Genomic DNA, 24084 nt, shown 5'->3' with positions numbered 1-24084 from the left:
AAATTTCTTTTTCACAATCCAAAGATATTTAACAAAGTATAAATAAGTTCCTTTTTAAATTGGGTTTCAATATTTAAATACCATGTATAACAATGACTTTATTTCATTTGCCTCCTTTCTACTTCTCAACAACATGGGAAAAAGCATTCATTAAGGTAGGAAAGAAAAAGGTCTCAAAACAAATTTGTGTACGTTTCATAAAGCACAGCACCTAAATCTCTCACCTCTGTGGATGCAACCAAGAATATTCTAATTAAGCAGATCACTGCTTTCTTATCCTAGAAAATTAGGTTTTCATACAACAAAATTCTATTCTTGTAAGAAAACATGACTAGAAGAATCATCCAAGTTGTTAAAACTAAACTAAAAAATTATAATGATACATAAAAGCAGCAACCACAGCACAAGCATTTTTCAACTTCTGGTTATTTTATTACCTGTGTATCCGCAGTTCCTTAGGATCAAAGCACAGGGGTCCTTCTGCAGTTTCTCCATCTTCTCCAGCCTTTTTTTCTCGTCTGGCAATTCTTTTTTCTTCCCGGCGATACTGTTTCATTAACTGCTTCTCTTGTTCAGACTGAATAGTGACTTGACAACCGTAATTAGGTTTAGCATTTTCTCCTAAAATTTTTTTGCAGTTGTCTGCAAGGCAAATTTAAGATCCATATTTTTACAAGTTTAACCTTTATGAAAACCAGTTTTCCTCTTTATCAAAACATAAGCTACGCAATGCTCTAAGAATTCATTTTTTTTAAGTGGCACATTTAATTACATGTTCTAAGGAGAGTTTTTCTAAGTCACAATTTCTAAATGATATAATATCCTAGCTTAGAAAAAGTCAGAAGATATTGTTTTTCTACAGACTAATATAAATTCTTAGATATAACATCAAGAACCTAAAAATTCTATTTCATAATTTTGAAATAATCTAAATTATTTCAAAATAATTACCAATACTAATCAGTATTTACTGTTAACATAATAAAATAAAGATATCCTTTACATATATATAAGATTTAACTTTTTCCCATATAACAGGTCTCACTCTGTTAAACTGTCTATATGTCACTACTAATTTATACATGAAATAAAGTAAAATAAAAATAAAATACAGCTCAGGATATATTTAGAAGATGACTAAAGCAAATTAAGTATGATCCACCTTTTCATGGAAATGCAGGGTTTTTTAACCATTTTTTAAACTGAGGTATAGTTAATATAAAATGTTGTGTTAATTTCAGATGTACAGCAAAGTGATTCAGGTGTGTGTATATATATACATATGCTTTTCTAGATTCTTTTCCATTATAGGTTATTACAAATATTAAGTATAGTTCTCTGTGCTATACAGTAGGTCTTTGTTTGGGATTTTATACACAACACTGCATACATATTTATATTCAGCATATGTTTATATATAGTATATATATGTGTTTATATGTGTGTTTATGTTTATAGGTATGTTTACAGATATGTTTATATACAGTAGGTCCTTGTTTGGAATTTTATATACATTACTATGTATATATGTATATGTTAATTCCAAACTCCTAATTTTATCTCTTCCCCATCCCCTTTGGTAATCATAAATTTGTTTCTATGTCTATGAGTCTACTTCTGATTTGTAAATAAGCTCACCTGTATCCTATTTTTAGATTCCACATATAAGGTATCATATGATATTTGTCTTTCTCTGTCTGATTTATTTCACTCAATATGATAATCTCTAGGTCCATCCATGTTGGTGTAAATGGCATTATATCATTCATTTTTATGGCAGAGTAATAGTCCACTATACACACATAACACATCTTCTCTATCCATTCACTTGTCAGTGGGACACTCAGGTTGGTTCCATGTCTTGCCTATTGTAAATAGTGCAGCTATGAACACTGGGGTGCACATATATTTTCAAATTAGAGTTATCCAGATATCCAGATATATGCCCAGGAGTGGGATTGCGGGACCATCTGGTAAATCTATTTTTATTTATTTATTTTTATTTATTTATTTTTGGTGGGGGAGGGCACACCACATGGCTTGAGGGATCTAGTTCTCCAACCAGGGATCAAACTCATGCCCCCTGAAGTATAAACACCTAACCACTGATCTGCCAGGGAATTCCCTATTTTTAGCTTTTTAAGGAACCTCCATACAGTACTCCATAGTGGCTACACCAATTTATATTTCCACCAACAAGGTAGGAGGGCTCCCTTTTCAGCATTTATTATTTGTCAGCTGGTTAATGATGGTCATTTTGACTGGTGTAAGGTGATACCTCCTTGTAGTTTTGATTTGGGAAATACAGCTTCTTTAAAAAATGGAAGAAGTCTAGAACCACTTAAGGGGAAATAGGTCAATCAAAGCTCAATGTTTACAAGGGAGAATTAAACCGGTGGTTGGTCAACTCAATATTCAGGAAAAATGTTCTACAAGGAATACGTTCTGTGTTTAATTAAATCTTTCTAAGAAATAGTATCCTGGCTCACTGCAGCCCTAAAGGAATTGACAGGAATGTCACTGAAAGCAATCCAAGTCAATACAAGCTTACTGTTCTAAGGACCTACTAGGTCCCAGGCACTGCTGGTAGGCTAGAAAAACAATGAAGAATGAAATTGGTCCACACTCTGAAGATGCACAGTGCAAGTTATTTTATCAAGTTCCAAGACCCAATACAAAACAAGGAAGGATTTAAACATAGCATCAAGAGGGGGAATTTAGCTTTCTAATTCACTCTAAGTCAAATTTTCACAATTCTCAGGCATGTGTCATTATCTCATTACATGATTCTGAATAAGTCATTTTAACTCTCAACCACATGAAATAACCCCTGTGTATAAAGCACCATAAGTCTCAAAAAGGAAAGTGAGAAATAAAAGTTACATCTGAAAATTATGAAATAAGATATAATCTTACCTATATTGGAACTGTATTTTATGGTTCTGAGAAAAGTATTTTTCTAAGTCTTACATATTTTGCTTTGTAAGTAAAACTTATTTATCTATTATAATGATTGAATTTATAACCAAGAAACTCTAGTATTAGAGGAAGAAAGCAGCATACTGCCAGTTTTCTAATGTACTCTGAAATATGAAAAAAAAATTAACCTATTTGCACAGTCACATGCTCAAGGACAGAGATATTAAGCAGATTTTTAAAAATATGAATAATGCCATAAACTTATTACTATAAATGGATGTTAAAGGCTGTGTACGTGAAACTAAATTCTCTGGGTATTGTTCAGTTACTAAGTTGTGTCTGATTCTTTGCAATCCAATGGATTGCAGCAGGCCAGGCTCCTCTGTCCTCCAGTATTTCCTGGACTCTGCTCAAATTCATGTCCATTGAGTCAGTGATGCTATCTAATCATCTCATCTTCTGCCATTCCCTTCTCCTCCTGCCTTCAACCTTTCCCAGCATCAGGGTCTTTTCCAATGAGTTGGTTCATCGCATCAGGTGGCCAAAGTATTGGAGCTTCAGCATCAGTTCTTTCAATGAATACTCAGGGTTGATTTCCTTTAGGATTGACTGGCTTGATCTCCTTGCAGTCCCAGGGACTCACAAGGGTCTTTTCCAACACCACAGTTAGAAAGCATCGGCTCTGCAGCGCTCAATCTTTGTGGTCCAACTCTCATCCATACATGACTACCGGGAAAACCACAGCTTCGACTGTATGGACCTTTGTCAGCAAAGTGATGTCTCTGCTTTTGAAGGGGTCTTTGGGTGACATATTTTATGCTAACATCATTAATATTTTAAACAAATGTGACAGGTACAAAATACTATGGGACACATCTGTGATCATCAAAATAAGAAAGTGAAAATATTAAGAAGGAACTATATTTACCTTATTAATAGCTTTAAAAGGCCTCAGTCAGAATATACTGAAATCCCATAAGATTGAACATAATAAGCGACTTTTAAAATCAAGTTATTAAGCACAAATGCTTAAGTGTATTATTCTCTTTGATGAGTTCAGCTAACTGGAGACTGACAAGCAGAAATGAAATGAATAAGCTTAACAGCAACTCTAATACAGAACTTTACTGAAGAACATGTAGAGCTTGTATCCTTTTAAAATGCTACGATGACAGACAGTCTTCTATGACTACTCAAAATAGTGTCATTTGACAGCATAAGCTAACTTAATTTTTATTTTACGATACACCCTATACTAAACATTTGCCACAATAGCCCCCAAAACAGAATTCAATTTATAACTATCAACTTAGCAGTTAGTACACTATTCTCACTCACTTCTAGCCTACCTTCTATTTCCTGGTTATAAGAACAGAGATAAAGTAGGATATGTGTGTATATACATATACACACACACACACATATATACATACATACATGAAGATTCAAAGAAAATCAGTATAAAAGATAGAAAACGCTGAATGGCGAAAGGCTACTGCTCTCTGAAAGTGAAAAGTCACTCAGCCGTGTCTGACTCTTTGCAACCCCAGGGGCTATAGCCCACCAGGCTCCTCTGTCCATGGGAGTCTCCAGGCAAGAATACTGGAGTGGGTGGCCATTCGGGATCTTCCCAACCCAGGGATCAAACCCACGTCTCCTGCATTACAGGCAAATTCTTTACCATCTGAACCATCACACTGCTCTCTAAGACCATGATTTTGTGGAACAGAGAAAAGAATAGGACGTGACTGTCTTACTAAGGTAACTTAATAAAGAATGGAACAATTTGGTGGTTTTAAGAGAATTTTGAAGGATCATTAATACAAAATTATATCAAAATACATAAATGGATGAGAACAGAGATAAAGTAACGAGTCAAATGATTCTTTTCTTCATGAGTATTTCCTTCCCCCACTCCTCAGAAAAAGAAATTAAGGAGAATCATTTTTAATGCAATTATACAAAAAACTCTATTTAAAAAAATCTTTAATATATGCTCATTGTCAGTTTCTTTCACCACAGTCCTTAGAAGAAGTTAGTCTGTTTAAATGTCCCAAATTTTTGATGGTTATAATTATATTCTTCATTAGTAGCAACATTAATAACAACCTAGCATAGACTAAAAGAGTAAATGCCAACTGAGAAGAGTAGAAAATATTTCAGGGCAAACTGAAGGCTCAAAAAATCTTTAATAATTCAAATTTAATATGTGGTTTTAGGTTAAAAAAGTGTGCTGCTTCTTAAAAGTTATCCTAGTAGAACAAAGTTTGTGTTATACAAAAATGACCATATTGAAACTGAAAAATGACATTCACTCATCACCTACAGCTTTCTTTAAAAAATACATATGCTGAACATATTTTGAAGTTTTGTTAATAAATTAGAACTAATGAAAGGTGGGGTCAGTAAGAATCAACACTTTAAAGACTGAAAAAATGAACACCAAATTCTCAGAAATTACATTGCAAGACTGGATATTTAAATTCATTCCTTTTCTTCTGGCAGATACCCACTTTAAACACTCAGTTCTGCTGGCTTATTGCAATGCCTGGCTGAAGCATGGTTTAACAGGTGAGAGTCCTTTTAAAGCAAGGCTGTTTATAAGTACTCAATATACTTAAAGAACCAAAACACTTTTAGAAAGACAAAGTGGCTAAATTCCAACCTTCAAAGTTTCTAGAAATCTCAAAATAACTCCAAGACAACTACCAGTAATCAAAGTGTAGGATAAAAAAACCCTTACAAAATTTTGGATTTAAGTCAAGGCTGGTTTTGTAATTTCCTTTCACTGCCACACTCATAAATGTAAGAAAAAAGTGATATCACTTACTTAAACAAAGGGTAAATGTTGACTGCTCTGAAGAGGGGTATCTAATTTTTTATGCTCATGCACTTTGTAAAACTTCCAAACTATTTACAAGGCTGACAAAGAAATTTGGGTAAAGGTAAGAAACAGTTTTCCTATCAATACTTACCACCTAAAACCTGAGTTTGGCATCAGTTGTCTCATAGTAAGTCAGGCTTTTTTTTTTTTTTAAATAATTTTAGCTTCCTTGACAACTTTAATTCTTCTGGGGTCTTCAGATATATGTAATACGTGACTATATAAATGTTCAACTTGCTGCCTGTGATAACTGTACTACAGGTTAAGTAGGAGACTTTGTATATTGAAGATTTTATATCTAAAATATTATGATGTGTGCAACTTCCTATTGTTTAGCAAAAATTTTAACTGTGTACGTGTGTGTGTCCATGTATGCATACACCTGCACATGTGTGTTTGTGTGTGAGTGTGTGAGAAAGATAAAGGGTGGGTATGGAAGCAAAATGTTAATGATTGGTGAATCTACAGGAAGAGTGTATGAGTAGTTATTATACTATCTTTGTACCATTACTAAGGTCTGAAATTTTCAAAATAAAAAATGTGGTTATAAATTGTAACTCTATTTGACCCTAAGCATTATATGTAGTTGCTTTAATTCTTTTTTTGTCTATCCAAATATCTGCCATACTTAAACATAGATAGACTCTCTGACATAAAACCTTATTTAGGGCATTGATACTTGTTTCATAATCTGCCATATCTAAAATCTACTTAAGAGAATGTTATCAGTAAGTTAAATAACAACCAAAGAAAATTTAAAGTATAATTGTATTAAAAAATTGCTAAACAATGAGTTTTTCCTTTAAAGTAAAATTACCACTGATTACTTTCTTACCTTGAAGAGCCTGAAACTTATGATCATTTGAAGAATTAAGAAATCTGTCCACAATTGTAATTCTGTTCTGGAGGAGTTTCTCAATAAGTTCAAGTCCATCAGGTCCCAGCAGCTCAAACAGCTTATAAGAAGAGGAAAATCAAAACAAACTGTTACCTCAAAATTAATGTTTTCAAGTTATTACCATCTATTCAACAGAGCAATGAAGTTAAACTAACACAGAAGAACCTAAAAAATATTTAGAAAAGAATTGTAAAAAATATAATAACTTAGGAAAGAAAAAAAAAAAAACTCCTCATATTGCTAAAGAGCTTTCAGCTTTATAAGGCTATCTGCAATTATATGGGATTTCCCAGGCAAGGTTATTGGAGTGGGTTTCCATTTCCTTCTCCAGGGGATCTTCCCAACCCAAGGATCAAACCCTGGTCTCCTGAATCGAAGGTGGATCTTTACCACTGAGCCACCAGAGAAGCCCTATATAATTAAAGAGCGTGATCCAATTGTTAAAATAATTATGATTCATATATAAAACTCTAAATCACAGGCCAAAAGTTTCTTACAATTGGTTTCTCTTGGGATAACCAAGGCCATGAAGTTGAATCCAAAGAGCTATCTCAAAAACAGCAGAGTTGTGGTAAACCACAATTAGAAGATTCACAGATTCAACAACTAAGCTGTAGAAGAGAACTGAGAAAGACACAACTGGAAGGACCCTCTTGGGGTGAGAATAAATATCAACACTAACATTTGGAATTATTCCTTCAAAGGGGTCACAAATGTATTGGATTAGTGCATGGAATAATTTAAGGCCCAGGGCATTTTTGCAAACAATAGAATGGTCAGCTGGTAATTAGTAAAGATTAAGGGCTGAGTGGGGTCAGGGGAAGTGGGAAAAAGGGTTCGGCTAACACTATCTTTGTCCCAAAGTGACTTCAGGTAAACTCACAGATGTGTCTCCACAAGGACCACCACCAGAAACTCAACACTGTGGAGTGAGAAAGAAATGTCTGCACTGAAATAATCCAGCTGGCCACTAAACCAACACGCAAATAACAATAACAAGCCTTGTAGGTGGAACTAGAAGAAATGGACAACTTCTTAGAAAGACACAGACTACCAAAACTAACTCAAGACAATCTGAAGAAATCTAAAACAAGTGAAAACTGAATTAGTAATCAGAAACTACCCACAAAGAAAAATCCAGGTCCAGATAGCTTCAATGGTGAATTCTACAAAGCATTTAAAAAGTTAATACCAATTCCTCACAAACACTTCCAAAAAACAGAAGAGGAAAGAATATTTCACAATTCATTTTATGAGGTCAGTACTACTCTGACCCCACAACTAGACAAATACATCAAAAGAAAACTATAGATGAGTATTTCTTAGCAATATGGACACAAAAGCCTCAGGGAAATACAAGCAACCCAGATCAAATCCAGCAATTTATGAAAAATTTATATACCATGACAATGTGAGATTTATTTCAGGAATATCAGGTTAGTTCAATGTAAGAAAATCATATCTATATTACATCATTGCAATAGAATAAAAAGCAAAAATCATATGGTTAGTTCAACAGATGCAGAAAAACCATTTGATAAAATCCAACATCCTTTTGTGATAAAAACAATGAATGAGCTAAGACTAGAAAGGAACTTCCATAACCTGATAAAGGGCATCTATAAAAATCCCACAGTTAACGTCATACTTAATGGTGAAACACTGGATTACTTTCCCACTAAGAATGGAAACAAGACAAAAGGGTGTGCATTTGTGACTCTACTGAACATTGTACTGGAGGTTCAAGTCAGGGCAATTAGGCAAGAAAAAGAAGCAGAAAGCATCCAGATTGAAAATGAAAAGGTATAACTATTTCTATTTGTAGAAATAGTTGGAAAATAGAAAATACTAAACTTTCTCTATGTGGAAAATACTAAAGAACATAAAAAAATAGTATTAGAACTAATAAATAAGTGAAGTTTTCAAAAAGCACGCCAAGACCATTCAGTGAGGAAAGATCAGTCTTTTCAACAAATGATGGGACAACTGGCTAGCCCCATATGAAACAAATTGAAGTTGGACCCTTATACCACACACGAAAATTAAATTGAAATGAAACAGTGATCTACATTTAACAAACAAACTTATGAACTCTTTATTCAAGTAAATCTTAATGGGTTCAGATTTGGTAAGGGATTCTTATATACGACACCAAAAGCATAAGTAACACAAGAAAACACAGATAATCTGGACTTCATCAACATAAGAAACATCTGCTTCAAGGATACCATCAAGAAAGTGAATAAGACAACTCACAGGACAGGATAAAATATTTACCAACCATATATCTGTGAAAGTTCTTACTACTAATAAAAAGGTAACCAATGAGAAAATGAACCAAGGATCTGATTTATCCAAGGAAAATCGATAAACGACCAATAAGCACATGAAAAGATACTCAACATCATTAGTCACTAAAGAAATACAAAGAAGACCCACTGGAAAGAAGAATTTTTTAATGGAAAATAATGTGTTGGGAAGGATGTAGAGAAAACTAGAATTCTCATACTTTGTAGGAATACAAAGTTGTGTAACCATTGTGAAAAACAGTTTTCTGGTTCCTCAGTAAGTTAAACACAGGATTACAATATGACTCAGCATTTCCATCCCTAGGTATACACCCAAAAGAATTTAAAACATATCCAAACAAAAACTTGCACACAAATAGCGCTATTAACATAGCCAAAAGGTAGAAATAACCCAAATGTCCATCAACTCATGCATGGATAAACAAAAAGCAGTATACTCACACAACAGAAAATACTAAGGCATAAAAAGGAATGAAGTCGTATACAATGTGGATGAACCTTCAAAACACTTTGCTAAGTGAAATAAGTTAGTCACAAAAGGTCACATATTATGATTCCATTAATATAATGTCTTAAATAGGGAAATCTCTAGAGACAGAAAGTAAGCTAGTGGTTTCAAGGCTTAGGGTTTGGGGCAAGGGGGTGGGGTCAGGAGGAAGTACAGAAAAAGTAGCTAAAGGTTCCGGATTTCTTTTTGAAGTTTCGTAAATGCTTTAATGTTGACCATGGTGATGGTTGTACTTACCTATGAATATACTAAAAATTACTGATTTATATACTTTAAGTGAGTGAATAGTATGGTATGTGTACTATTTATCGATGAAGCTATTTTTAAAACTATGAACCAAAATGACTTGTAATACTAAAAGTAACCAATAAACTGCTTAGGGTTGGAAATATTAAAGATAAAGATTAAATATAAATTTTCTGATAAGCATTTTAAGTAGGTTTTGAATGGCTGTTAGACACAAGCAAGCCTCATGCTTAAGGTAAAGGTGATATTAAAAAACAAGAAATTCAAAAAACATAAATGTGACACATACCTACAGAGTTAATTTCCCCTGACACTCCAAACAAACTCTATTAGGAAATGTTCTCTACATACACCATGGAAGGTCTTTATATCCTATCAACTTTCAAAGACTGTGTTAATTCTTAAATTGAGACCATTTCCCTATAAGGATATGATTTACTGGAGCAGTTACCCTGACATATATTCCCAGCTACTCAAGGTTATTTAATTTGAAATATAATGTTGACATATGAAAAATTAGATTCAGAAATTTTTAGTCCAACATAATTTTAGGAAACCACCAGTGTAACTCGAAGATAACTTCTAGACAAAATATCTCAGGTATAAAATCACAGCACAAAGAACATGTTATTAATATTTCTTAAAAATAACACATCTGTGATCTCACAAAAGAGACAAGAAAGCTGTTTTGCTCTGAATAGCAGGACTTCCCTAACCCACGATGAAGAATCCCCAGCAGAATTCTGAGATCAGCTGCCATCAGATTTAGAGCAATCCCAAATTCTGCTTTTCCTAACATTTGCCATTTTCATCTACACTGAGAGCAGGTGCAGTTCTCATTCAAGATCTTCACTCCAAAAAAAAGAAAAAGATTTGCACTACAAACTAATCTGGCGCAGAGACTAGCTGTTTATAAAGGTACAGCTGTCTGGATCACTGCAAACAAGTTCCAGAAGCTATCAAATTGGAAAAAAAAAAAAAAGGAGGGGTGGGCAGGAAAAGTTAGCTATGGGTAGAGAAGAAGGCATCAACTACAGAGTTTAAAAAAAAAAAATACAGCTCTCAAACAAAAAAAAGACAAGTTTTAGTACTCTGGCTATAAGTTAAGGATATGAGATTTATAGGAACAGACAGGTAATATCCTATTCCTGGTAGATTCTGCTAAAGCCAACATTATCTATTAAATAATTTATCAACAGATAAAGGTGCTCAGAGATTTCACTTATTATAATTCCTTTTTTATTAAATTAGATGAGCAAATTAAAGTACCTCCTCATTAGACTAAAACAATGGAAACAATAAGAAAAATTAACCAATAGACTACATTCCTGAAAAGCCAAAAAAAAAAATCTCAGAACATGTACGGACTAAATTTAAAGCAGCATTACTTCTTTGTTTCTTACACTTTTAACAGACGAATGTAGTTTGTGAATCTCTCAGGAAAGGCAATCCCCAGTTTCCACTGTATTCTGACTTACATCATTTTTATTCCAACAGGAACAAAGCTATAGTGGATGCTATATCCCAACACAGTATCAAATAAATCACAAACATTATATTATCATAAAAGCAAAATATAAAGTAATGAAAACCTTTAAATAATACACCATGGAAAATTATACTACAAATCTTAGGAAAACTGGTAAGAAAAAAAGTTATCATGGGGCTAAATAAGAACTATAAATCTGTTCAAGAGCTGGGGTATGCAGAGATATGCTGAGGGTTTGTGAAATCCCACAATAAACATGATAAACATACTTGTATTATGGGTTTACTCAAAGATTTTCATGCAAAACATTATTGCCAAGTAAAAGGGTCTGGTCATGGTAATGTCCTGTTTGAATCCTATTTCTCAGGTTAGTCACAAAGTGTTAGACCAAGTATTTAATCATTAAAACAAGCTTTAAAGCAAATAAAACCCAGGTTTTTAAAAGGTTTGTCAGTTACACTGTTTCCATCTAGTCAATATTAAGGAATTCATTAAAAGTCAAAAATAAGTCTATCTGAAGTTCCAAAAAAATCACTTTCAAAATAAAGACCAATCAGTCTTCCTTCTCCCAGTGAAGAAATGACTCATTGGAAAAGATTCTGATGCTGGGAAAGACTGAAGGCAGGAGGAGAAGGGGATAAGAGAAGATGAGATGCTTGGATGGATCACCGACGCGGTGGACATGAGTTTGAGCAACTTCCGGGAGTTAGTGAAGGACAGGGAAGCCTGGAGTGCTGCAGTCCACGGGGCTGCAAAGAGCTGGACAAGACTGAATGACTGAACTGAACTGATTCTCCCTATCAAAAAGTCAATGGGCATTCTGAAAAACAGCTAGTGATGCACATTAGGCATAATACATTCATGTGAATGAGGTACAACAATACAGTTAAGTGGATTATGGAATTAACCACAATATGGAGGCTACCCTCTAAAAGTTGTTCTTCAAAAATTGGCCATGGTGATAGACAGGTACACACTGCTATATTCAAAATGGATAACCTGGCTTCCCTGGTGGTCCAGTGCATAAGAATCTGCCTTGCAATGCAAGGGACATGGGTTTGATCCCTGGTCCAAGAAGATCCCACTTGCCTCAGAGCAACAAAGTCGGCACCACAGCTATGGAGCCAGTGCTCTACAGCCTGGGAACCGCAACTCCAATAAAGAGCCCGAGCTCCGCAACAAGAGAAGGCATGGCCAGCTAAAGAAAGCTCTTGCAAAACAACAAAGCACCACAGCCCCAAAATTAAATACATCAATCAATCTTAGAAAACAGATAACCAACAAGAACCTACGGCCCAGCACACGGAACCTCTGCCTGATGTTCTGTGAAAGCCTGGACGGGAGGGAGCTTGGGGGAGAATGGATATATGTACAGGTATGACTGAGTCCCTTCTCTGGCCACCTGAAAATATCACAACACTGTTAACTGGCTATACGCCAATACAAAATTTAAAAGTTTAATATAAAAAAAAAGAGAATTAAAAAAAAAAGATTGACCATGGCTTTGTCCTGTTCAAAATTTTATGATATATAAACTAGAAGACATATTAAATCAAATTTACTTCAAGTATTAATATGGTTCATGACAGAATAAAAATTTTGAAATTTTCTGTATAGTCTGATATAATCTGCCAGATCAAAGGAAAAGTAATAGAGGTAAATATAAAACCCCACAATTATAGAACCCACATGTAAAATCAACACTAAAAATTCAAATAGAAAAAGCTCCTGTGTACTGTACAAGATGAAGAAATATTATCCCACAAGTAAATTCCTAAGAAAAATCCAGAAAGGACAGTGTGTCTGTGTCTGTGTCTGTGTCTGTGTCTGTGTGTGTGTGTGTGTGTGTTACTTGCTCAGTGGTGTCCAACTCTTTGCAACCCCATGGACTGTAGCCGGGGAGGTTGGTTATTTACTGACTCAATATGGATTTTAAAAAATGCAATGAAGGCTAGGGGAAAATTTACTGTAGTAATTGCAAAATTGTATCTCAAAAACCCCATTTAGCATCTCAAAGGATACTACATTAATTGAATCATATTTTTTTGTACTTGTAATTTTTTATTTTCTTTAAAGAAATTAGCCCACCAGGCTCCTCTGTCCATGGAAGTTCCCAGGCAAGAATACTGGAGCGGGTTGCATTTCCTACTCTAGGAGATCTCCTGACACAGGGATTGGACTCCCATCTCTTGTGTCTCCTGTGTTGGCAGGCTGATAATTTAATCATATTTAGAAGGCTGAGTTCAATTTTAATCTATACATTTTTAAACACACAAAAGAAGAGTAGAACAAGAAAAGGAAAGTAAAAATAAGATATATCTATGCAAATGTTTTCAACTGCAGATCTCTTATCTATTATTATCCATTCTGTTCAAAGGATCCTCATTCATAGATTTGACAAAGACAATGAATATTATTCTGGGTCCATCTTCCTTGATCTTCCTCCATATGTCATTCTTTATCCTTCTTGAAACACACTTTTCCTTTGATATCCTTGACACACCATTCTTTTGATATGTATCCTATCACTCTGTTACATTCCTATCTTCTCTTCAGGTTCACTTTAACTATTACACATTGGAGCTCCTTAAGGTTTAATCCCAGGCTTTCTCTTAATTCCACTCCTTGTTCTTTCCTTAACTGCTTGCATACAAGCCTTCAACTCCCATTACCACGCATATACTGATAACTCATAAATTTACACATCCTTCCCAGATCTCTATGCTGAACTTCATGTGGAAGTCTTAAATCCTCCCACAATTCCACATATGCCCAAAACTATCTCTGTTTTCCACATATTTCACTGTTTTACACTTGTTTTTATTTCCATGAATGGCACCGCCATCCTTCCAGTTACACAAGTCAAAAGCTAAAATGTACCCTTACCGCCTCTTTACCCCATCACACCCAGCTCTACTCCTGTCATCCAATCCACTCTCAAGTTCTCTGTTACTAAACAGATTTCAAGCCTTTCTCCTTGCCTGTCTGAAACTCCTCGTTATTGCCTGTACCACTCAAAGGGCTTCCTAAATGGTTTTTGCACATCTATCCAAGTGACATAAGCACAGAACAATGACGATTTTATGAAATGTAGGTCTGATCAATCGTCACTGCCTTCCGTCCACTCCTTGACAAGAAATTTTCAATTGCCTTCCACTGTTCTCAAGATAAAATACTGAACTGAACTGAACATAGAACCAGAACCTCAAAACATCACAAAGTGCTAAATGAAGAGTCAATAACACTGATACTGAGGTATATTCAATGACACTGCTCTGACTAGAAAGAATTTTAATATCAATAATAAAGTTAAACACTCTTCAAAACGGCATCCTTTTAAATTCTCCTGTCACATTAACCACATGTCAAGAGACGAGGCTAGTGATGAGGCTAGTGGCCACTGCATTGAAGAGCAAACAGAATACTTCAGTCATCGCAAAAAGACAGCACTGGGCTGGAAGATATATTGGTTCTATTATAAAACACTCTGCTGAGATCTAGATAGAATATTTTTATACAGCAAAATTTATCTGTCGAGTTGTATCACAATGACTACCAAATCTGATTTTCTTTAAAGCTCATAGTTTTACATTAGAGTTTATCTACTTTTTGTGTTGTATATTCTTCAAGTTTTGGCAAATGTATGATGCCTACATGTACCCATCATTATAGTATCATAACAGAAGAGTTCACGGCCCTAAAAACCCCCTGCGCTCCACCAATTCATCCCTTTGTTCTTTGTCCCCAAACCCTGGCAACCACTTATCTTTTGACTGTCTCCAGGGTTTTGCCTTTTCCAGGATGTCACATAGCTGGAATCATACAGTGCACACCCTTTTCTGATTGACTTCTTTCACTTAATCATAATCATTTAAGGTTCTTAAGTTTTTTCATGGCTTGCAGGCTCATTTTCTTTAATCATTGAATACTGTTCCATCATATGGATATACCACAGTTTACGCATACTGAAGGATATCTAGTTTGCTTTTGACAACTGTCTTTATTTTTTATTTCATTAAATTCTGTTTTTTACACAAAGTATCTCATAAAAATACACAAGCAAGTCCTACTCAGAGAAAGGCTGAAAGAATATCACTAAACTGCACATTTTTCATTTTTGCCTTTTCCAAATTTTCTACAGTAATAAACATATATTATCTAATCAGATGAAGTTTTATTTTTAGATAATACAAACCAGATTCTGGTTTAACAACTGCTTTTTAACTTTTTGTCCACTAAGGATACAAAACATTACCAACTTAATAAATAAAATAGGTTTTTACAAATTGCCATTATTTGGAATGAACACAAGAAATTATATAAACCAAAAAATCCCTTATCATGTTGACAAATCAGCTGATAACTAATAGTACAAGGACCAAGGAATAAACTTTTTTCCTCTACCAAATCTTATTTTTCAAACGAAAAACCTTTTTTTTTTTTTTAATCAAGTACAATGTAACCACACAGGAATCAGGCTAACACAGCATTTTCTAAAAAATCTGACCACTGAAAAACTATTTCAGTACCTTTAACAATATTATAATTATCAGTTTGAATAGCAATAAATGTTTAGCAATTTAATCATTTGAGTTAATAAGTAAACCCATTATCCTGATATCTAACTGGAGAGGTATAGAGATGCAGAAAGTGTGGAAAGTACATTATATATTACTCATTAACAGAAGAGCCATCATGGCACTTTGAACTAAGCTAGCTAGAGAAAGGAACAGCAGCTCGCAAACAGAAATTAAAAATTTGTTTGAGCATTTAAATGGCTAGATTTACAAAATGGAGCAAGTGAATAAAGTATTACTCTCGAAGTAAGCTTATTTAATTGTGTATCAAAAGCAATTTAACATTTTCACAGAAAGCAATACCTGTAACTCCTCAAATATACATTTAATGTTGGTATGAGACTTATTTATTATGTTTCATGGCAATACACAGGGAATAATGTTCAGCCTCTTTTCTTACTGGCAGAGACAAGGAAAATCACAGCATTTATTAAGGGAACTTTCTATCTGGAGGATTTGTAAGACACTAAACTCTCTACACAGAAATTGAGTCCCCAGAAACATTATAGAACACATCACTTTTGCTGGGTATTAGTTAGTATACAAAATGCATAAGCAATAAAGTTATGAGAATCAAGCACCCACACAAACAAGACACAGGGTTAAAAGTACCAAAATAGGGCTTCCTTGGTGGCTCAGCGGTCAAGAATCTACCTGCCGATGCAAGAGACGCAGGTTCGATCCCTGGTCCAGGAAGACCCCACATGCCTAGAAGCAGCTAAGCTCGCGTACCGCAGCTAGAGAGCTTGTGCTCTAGAGCCCACATGCCACAGCTGCTGAAGCCACACAGCCGAGAGGAGAAGCCGCGCACTGCAACGAAGAGCTGCGCCCGCTCCCAGCGACGAGAGAAAGGGCCCACGGCAACCAAGACACAGCACGGCCACAAGGAAATCAATCAGTTCTTTCAAAATGACAAAATCAGGCTAAATAATAATGTCCCTGCGAAGGAAATGGCAACCCACTCCGGTATTCCTGCCTGGGAAACCCCTCGAACAGAGCAGCCTGGTGGGTTACAGTCCGTGGGGTCGCAAAGAGTCAGACACAACTTAGCGACTTGGCCACTAAACAACAACAAAAATAATAAAGTGAGTAACAATGAGTTCCTGGGATCTTTTTGTTAAAATTATCAAAATACTTGTAAAGGCTACAAGTATTAGTTATTCTTATTAAAACAACAAAACCATCATGATTAATTTTCCATTGTCTTGAGCAAACTTAAGATTTCCATTTTAACCCTAAGTAGAAAGAACAGCTGAAAAAGTGTTCATTGGTCACGGATTCTGACAGGACAACTGCCTTTCCATATACTGAATTTAGTCTACTATTTTCAAATTGTAGAATGTTTATAAATAAAAAAACCCTTAAACAGTTTGTCACAATAAAAAATAATGATGATCTTAAAGGATAATCACAGTCATTACTCTTTTTTAAAAAATATAATATATTTTACATTTAAATTTCTTCCTAAAATTATCTTGAAAAAAACTCCCTTTTATGCTTAACACTGGAAGGAGGCTGCCTTCTGATAATAAGTATTAGCAATTAAGATGAAAAAGAAGGTATGGCACAAAATTCACACTTGAATGCACCTTCTCTGGCAAGACAGAAAAAGAGAAAAACCTAAAAGATACCTCAAACTTAAAAAGAAGAAAAATATTGCCCTGGACCATAAATCAAGCAGAAAAAGTAAAGCACTGAGTAGGGTAAAAGTGACAAGCTGAGCTCCAGTTTTGGACAGCAAGGCCAGGAGCCTGGCTCCTGTGAGACAATCGAGATGAAAAATGCTGCAAACAACGTGGGAAGTAGAGCCAGTGACTTAGGTGAAGCCAGAGCATGGGCACGGGGCTCCCCTGATCATGAGAAGGGCCTGAAAAGAACTACCACCAAGATGAGATTTGGGGCCACACCTTCTACAGCAATCTAAGATGGGGAGGAGGGGGAATGTGGAGGGAAGACCCTACAAATCAACATCAGCATAAGAATTAAAATTGTAAAACATAGGAGCAAATCTTACAGTAAAAATGACAGTCAACAAAATCAACACAGGAACTTAAGTTTACTCAGAAAAAGGTAATATGGAACAATGTGATAAAGCCTTTCAAGTAAGCACTAAAGTTCCAGGAGATAATAAAGCAGTTGTTTTCTATTAAAAGGATTTATGAAACAGAACAAAAGAAGCTATATTGAAACATTCTATCCTTCTTGCTCAATTTTTCTGTAAACAATGCTGCTATTTAAAAAGTTTATTAATTTAAAAAATGATGATAACTGATTCAAGGAAAAACAAATTTTAAAGCTCTATCAATCAAGGTGATTCTCCCACTGCTGATAAATATTTGTAAAGTTAAAGGACCATACACTTGTGGTTTAAATAAAAACTACCTAGTAAAATGCCTTACATATAAAAAAAAAAAAAGATGCTTAACAAATCTTTGTGAAGAAAATGAGTAATGAAAAGAGGGAATTAATGGTCAATATGAGGTCATTTTCAAACCACATTAGTTACCAGGTCATAAAATATATATATTTTTTAATATTCTCATTGGGATCTATTTTATTTTGCAGATAACAATAAATGTCCTCGATGTCATTTTATACTTTTAGAGTATTTGAAATGCTATCATGATTGTTATCGATAGCATTTAAAAACAAGTAGTTATAAACAGATTAAACATTTCAAAGAAGAAACCCATTTCCACTGTGAAACAATTATATCCATTATAACTGGGTGTAACTTGAAGGACATCAGGCTTGTCCCAACCCCTTTGTATCTAAAGATGGGAAACTACCAGATGTCTTATTGTTTAAAACGGATACCCGCTATATGAACAAAAGCCAAAATATATGTGAGAAAAAATACAGACCAGCAAAATTAAAACATGGTTCTTTGAAAGCAAACACTCTTGTATCAAAAATTAGGTACTGGGGCAACATAACTAAAAGTTGGTGTAAAAAAAATTTTTTTAATAAGACGACATTTACGAATAACTTTAGAGCAAAAAGCTTGAATATGTGGCTAATGAAATGGCTAATTTCATAGACAAATACAATTGTCAAACGATTTAAGAAGAAACAGAAAATCTGAATAAACCAACAACTGGAAAATGTGAATTGCTAACTACAAAAGACAGCAGGTGAGAAAGTTTATTAGCATACTAGTGTCAAATTTTCATGAAAGAAATAATTACTTTCTTTAAGAAACCTTTTAAAAAATAAAGAAACCTCCAGAAGTTTACTTTATGAAGTCAGAATAACCTTAGGCATTAGTATTAAAATGGGCTTCCCTAGTGGCTCAGATGGTAAACAATCCACCTGCAACTCAGGAGACCTGGAGTTGATCCCTGGGTCAGGACGATCCCTTGGAGAAGGGAATGGCAACCCACTTCAGTATCCTTGCCTGGAGAATTCCATGGATAGAGAAGCCTGGCAGGCTACAGTCCATGGGGTCACAAGGAGTCAGACATGACTGAGCAACTAACACATTAATATTAAAGCAGGGTAATTTACAAATTATCTGCTTAGGTTGGCATTCTAAGCACAGTAGGAGAACTGGAGTATCATGTGACTATCCAATAAAGCCCCACGACAAACAGGAGGCAGTCTGATTTTCATAAATCAAGCTAAGGCAAACCCATGTATTTCCATTTTTAGTTACAAAATTTTAAAACTTAAGAGTTGTACCTACACCTCTACTGTATGTAATAAACAGCATACACCACGCACTACAGAAAATGTGCTATCCAGAGAAAAAAGATACTCATTTAGGGAATGTCTTCCTTTGAGACAATAAGCAACTTTAGTTAGATTTATACATGAAATGAAAAAGATGTGCATACTGAAAACAAAGAATAATAAAGTATGATAAAAGAAAATGCTGAGATAATCATATGGTTTTTATCTTTCAATTTGTTAATGTGGTGTATTACATTGAAGCAACCTAGATGCCCATCAGCAGATGAATGGATAAGGAAGCTGTGGTACATATACACCATGGAATATTACTCAGCCATTAAAAAGAATTCATTTGAACCAGTCCTAATGAGATGGATGAAGCTGGAGCCCATTATACAGAGTGAAGTAAGCCAGAAAGATAAAGAACATTACAGCATACTGACACATGTATATGGAATTTAGAAAGGTGATAACGATAACCCTATATGCAGAACAGAAAAAGAGACACAGAAACACAGAACAGACTTTTGAACTTTGTGGGAGAATGTGAGGGTGGGATATTTGAAAAGAACAGCATGTATACTATCTATGGTGAAACAGATCACCAGCCCAGGTGGGATGCACGAGACAAGTGCTCGGGCCTGGTGCACTGGGAAGACCCAGAGGAATCGGGTGGAGAGGGAGGTGGGAGGGGGGATCGGGATTGGGAATACATGTAAATCCATGGCTGATTCATATCAATGTATGACAAAACCCACTGGGAAAAAAAAATAATAATAATAAAAATTAAAAAAGAAAAAAATAAAAAAAAATAAAAAAAATAAAAATAAAAAAAAAATAAATTAAAAAAAAAAAAAAAAAAAGAAAATGCTGAGTAATTCTGAAAAGTTTTGAATTAACAGTCCATGTGGAACTCAGTATAATAATTATATAAAGCAGAGCATGTTATTTATAATACTGTAAACTATTCTTAGTTTGATTTGTGGCAGAAAAAATTATTAAATATTCATACATTCCAAAATGAAGTCTTAAACAACAAAAGAAAATGACCATGAAAATTAGGACAGTATTTATTTAACATTTATTTTTCTCTCAAGAAAAATGTGCTATGCAAATTGCTGCTGCATTGCAGAGAATTAGATAAATTACATTTTCAGAAAAACTTACTCATTATTTACAGGTACTTAATCTAACACAACAACTTAACAAAGCTAAAAACCAAGGTCACTTACAACTTAATTAAAACTACTTGGAATATAAATCTATTTATTCCTCACACACTATAATTAATTAGATGTATAAGTTAAGTTAAAGTTAAGTATCATTGCATATTTAAAAGTTTACTTTACAATTGCACACACATGGCAAATTTATAGTGTACTAGATTATTAAAAAGAAATTATGCTGATTTTTAAATGCCTTCGTGAAAACAAATTTATAGCCATCATATGCATGTATGAGTGGATGCATATTATGCATATATATATAAAGTTGAACAAATATTAAATTTTAAATATTTAAATAAATGCTTACAGCAATTTCTAAATTTAATAGCCATACTTATTTATGCTTATAAACTGACAACTAAAACATTATTCAGAATGCTTTTTATTCCTCTCAAATACTTTTAAAGCACAGAAATGTATTATTTATTCTATTAATATATTTATTTCTTTCCCATATCAATACATTACAGATATTTCTCAATATATATTTAGGAAATCCATATGCTCTTCCAAATCAGTCATAACAACATTCATTATATCAAATATAATTTTCTTGCCCATTCTTCTTTTAAATATATGTGTGAAAGTTCCCAGAGGAAGAGACTTAAGAAAGCAAGATAATGGGAATGGGGTGATTGAACTCTGTTACCTTACCTTTCCTTTTTGTCTCCCCAAACCAAAGAGTACTTGACACACAGTAGAGAATGAATGAATGAGTGAATGACTGAATGAACAGTACCAAACAGAGAAGAATAAAACTAAATGTGTGGAATCTGGCAAAATGTCTTACTCTCTGAACAATCATTCCAACTAAGAGCAAAATAGTCTGAAATCTGTTATTGCCACAAATTGGAAGCAAGTAAGTATTTTTAAGTCCTCATTGTGAGCTTAACATATTAATAATATCTTTTCCTCCATATCTACAACAAGATGGCACAAGACCTTGAGAACTCTTGGGGATGAAAGGTATCTTAAAAGTCAACCCTCCAGAAATTTCAACAAACTAATCATTGAGCACACATGTCTGTCTTTCCAATAAAAGATCTCATTATTTGCCAAAAGAGCACCTTATATTTAAAGGATTCAGAAAATGTTTGCCTGAGCTGAGATCTGTCTTCATGTACCTTCCACCCAGAGTCCTAGTTAAAATTTTGGGCCACCCTTCTTCCACATACAGATCTTCAAATATTATGCCCATCCTCCTATCCCACCATAGCTTTCTCTAGAAAAGAATAACCAGTTAGAGGTTTTTCAAGTGTTCATTACAAAACATTAATTCTACTTCCTTCACTGACCTCATCACTCTCTTCTCTATGCCTTTTGTAGGACTGTAACTCCCTTAAAAAAAGTATGGTGGCCAGGTGCGGCCTGAAGAGCACAAAAAAGAGCTAACTGTCATTACCCATGTATAAGATTGTACTTTTTTAATATTAAAATTGTATTGTTAGCTAGCTACATAAGACTGCTTACAAAAATAATACATATGCAACATTTAGCATCTGCTAGGCATTATTCTAAGTGTTTCCAGTGCTCTACACCCTATCTTCACAGCAACCTGTATGGTAAGCCTATCACTTTCTCCACATAACAATTACGAAAACTGCCCCTTGGAGAAGTGACTTGGCCAAAGTCAGTTATCAGCAGGAGAGCTAGGATTCATACATGTGTCTGCCCTAAAGCCCATTCTCTCTTAAACACTTGAATTCACAGTTCCCATAGCTAACTCCTACTGAATTTAGTTTATTCAAATGCTGCTGCTGAACTAGACCTTCCTATCTAAAATTAACAGTGTTCCTTGTTACAAGTATATGAACTTGTATTTATCTATTTTATCATGTCATATTCAGCCCATTGTTCTAACAATTTGAGCCATAAAGAAGATAAAAGCAACATTCAACCATGATTATATATATATTTATAGCTAGTGCTTTCCCAATATAGACTATAAAACTTAAAGAGACCTGTTACAGCAGGTAAAACACTTCAACTGTCTCGACCTTTCCTAATTTTTACATTCAGCTAAAAGTAGAACATGAATTTTCCTCATAAAAATTTTATCCCTTATAAAGTAAAAGTAGGAATGAATATTCTGAAGTGGCAGACAATGTGGAAGTCACAAGAACCTTGGGAGAAAATGGCTCTATCACTTTAGAGCATGTAATGTGAATATATTCATATACGTACCTACAAATTAAATACAAAGATACATCTGCCCCAAATAACATTCTGACTAAACCCAGCGAGACTAAGAAGAAAAAAATTCAAAAAAGAGAGGTTCAATCATGTCCTGAGGACTGCCTTTCTAAGCAGAACACAAAAAAAAAAAAAAAAAAAAAAGATGAACAGACTTGCCTATTTATACACTCAAAATATCTGCAAAAAAATTTGCAATCTCATTATAAATTATCTTATTAATTAAGAAAAAGTAATTCAACTTCATCATATGAAAAATTCACAATTCTCATAAGAAAGAAGTAAGTGGCCTATAAATATATGGGGAAAAAAAGCTTTACCTCAGTAGTAATAAAATGCAATTAAAACAGTGAGGTATCATTTTCTCCCTAATAAACTGGGCTGGCCAAGAATGTAAGTTCAAGGATACTCTTATACACTACAGGTAGAAATGTGCACTGGTGGATTCTTCCAGGAAAGAATTCTGTCAGTACTAGGAATATATTAAAGGAGAAAATGTCTGTGAGCAAATATTTAGCTAAGAGTTTTATCATAGGGAAAGGCCAGATTTAACAAATCTTCAGTAGCAGAATAAACTAGGATATGATGAAAAATGCATTACTCTGCACCCACTAAAAAAGTATTATACATTAACCAAATCACCATGATATATACATGAAACTAATATCACATTGTAAGTGAAGTATACTTCAATTTAAAACATGTATACAATAGATAATGCATTGCAGATTTTATTGTTATAAAAATGTTTTTCTGTCTCACACAGAAGTGTTAAGTAACAAAAAAGCAATTCATATATGATATGATCCACTTTTAAATTATTCATATTTTAAAAATATATATGCCAAAATAGTTGCAATGACCATGACTAGATATAGTGAGAATGCAGATGATTTTGTTTCTACATGTTGTATATAAGCATGCTCTAAATTTTCTACAATGATACATTTTTTTTAATTAGAAAAATAAAGTTGTGTAAAGAACAGTCGACATTACAAAAATGAAATGACACAAAAGACTAGAATTTTCAGCACAGTCTTGAAAATAAATAATAAGGGGAAAAAACTGGATTCTATAAAACACTATGGCTAGGCAGTAACCATAAACTAAAAAAAAACACAAAAACTAGAGGGACATGAGAGAAAGTATGGTAGCAGATCACA

At 34.1% G+C, this 24084-nt stretch overlaps 1 protein-coding gene across 2 annotated transcripts in view; it reads right to left on the bottom strand.

Annotated features, from left to right (window-relative positions):
* The window catches only part of ASCC3 (activating signal cointegrator 1 complex subunit 3), a 331129-nt gene that overhangs the window by 261479 nt on the left and 45566 nt on the right, over nucleotides 1–24084 (bottom strand). For both annotated transcript variants that reach the window (XM_061131702.1, XM_061131703.1), the window contains exons 5-6: nucleotides 6639–6759; nucleotides 438–642 (exon numbers count right to left, since the gene is read on the bottom strand). In XM_061131702.1, coding sequence (XP_060987685.1) covers nucleotides 438–642; nucleotides 6639–6759 — 326 coding nt within the window. The remainder of the gene's footprint in view (nucleotides 1–437; nucleotides 643–6638; nucleotides 6760–24084) is intronic.

This window comes from Dama dama, chromosome 28 (genome assembly GCF_033118175.1).
Source record: "Dama dama isolate Ldn47 chromosome 28, ASM3311817v1, whole genome shotgun sequence".
Taxonomy (NCBI): Eukaryota; Metazoa; Chordata; class Mammalia; order Artiodactyla; family Cervidae; genus Dama; species Dama dama.
The sequence above is the reverse complement of the archived record's forward strand: the minus strand, read 5'-3'. Positions and strand labels throughout refer to the sequence as shown.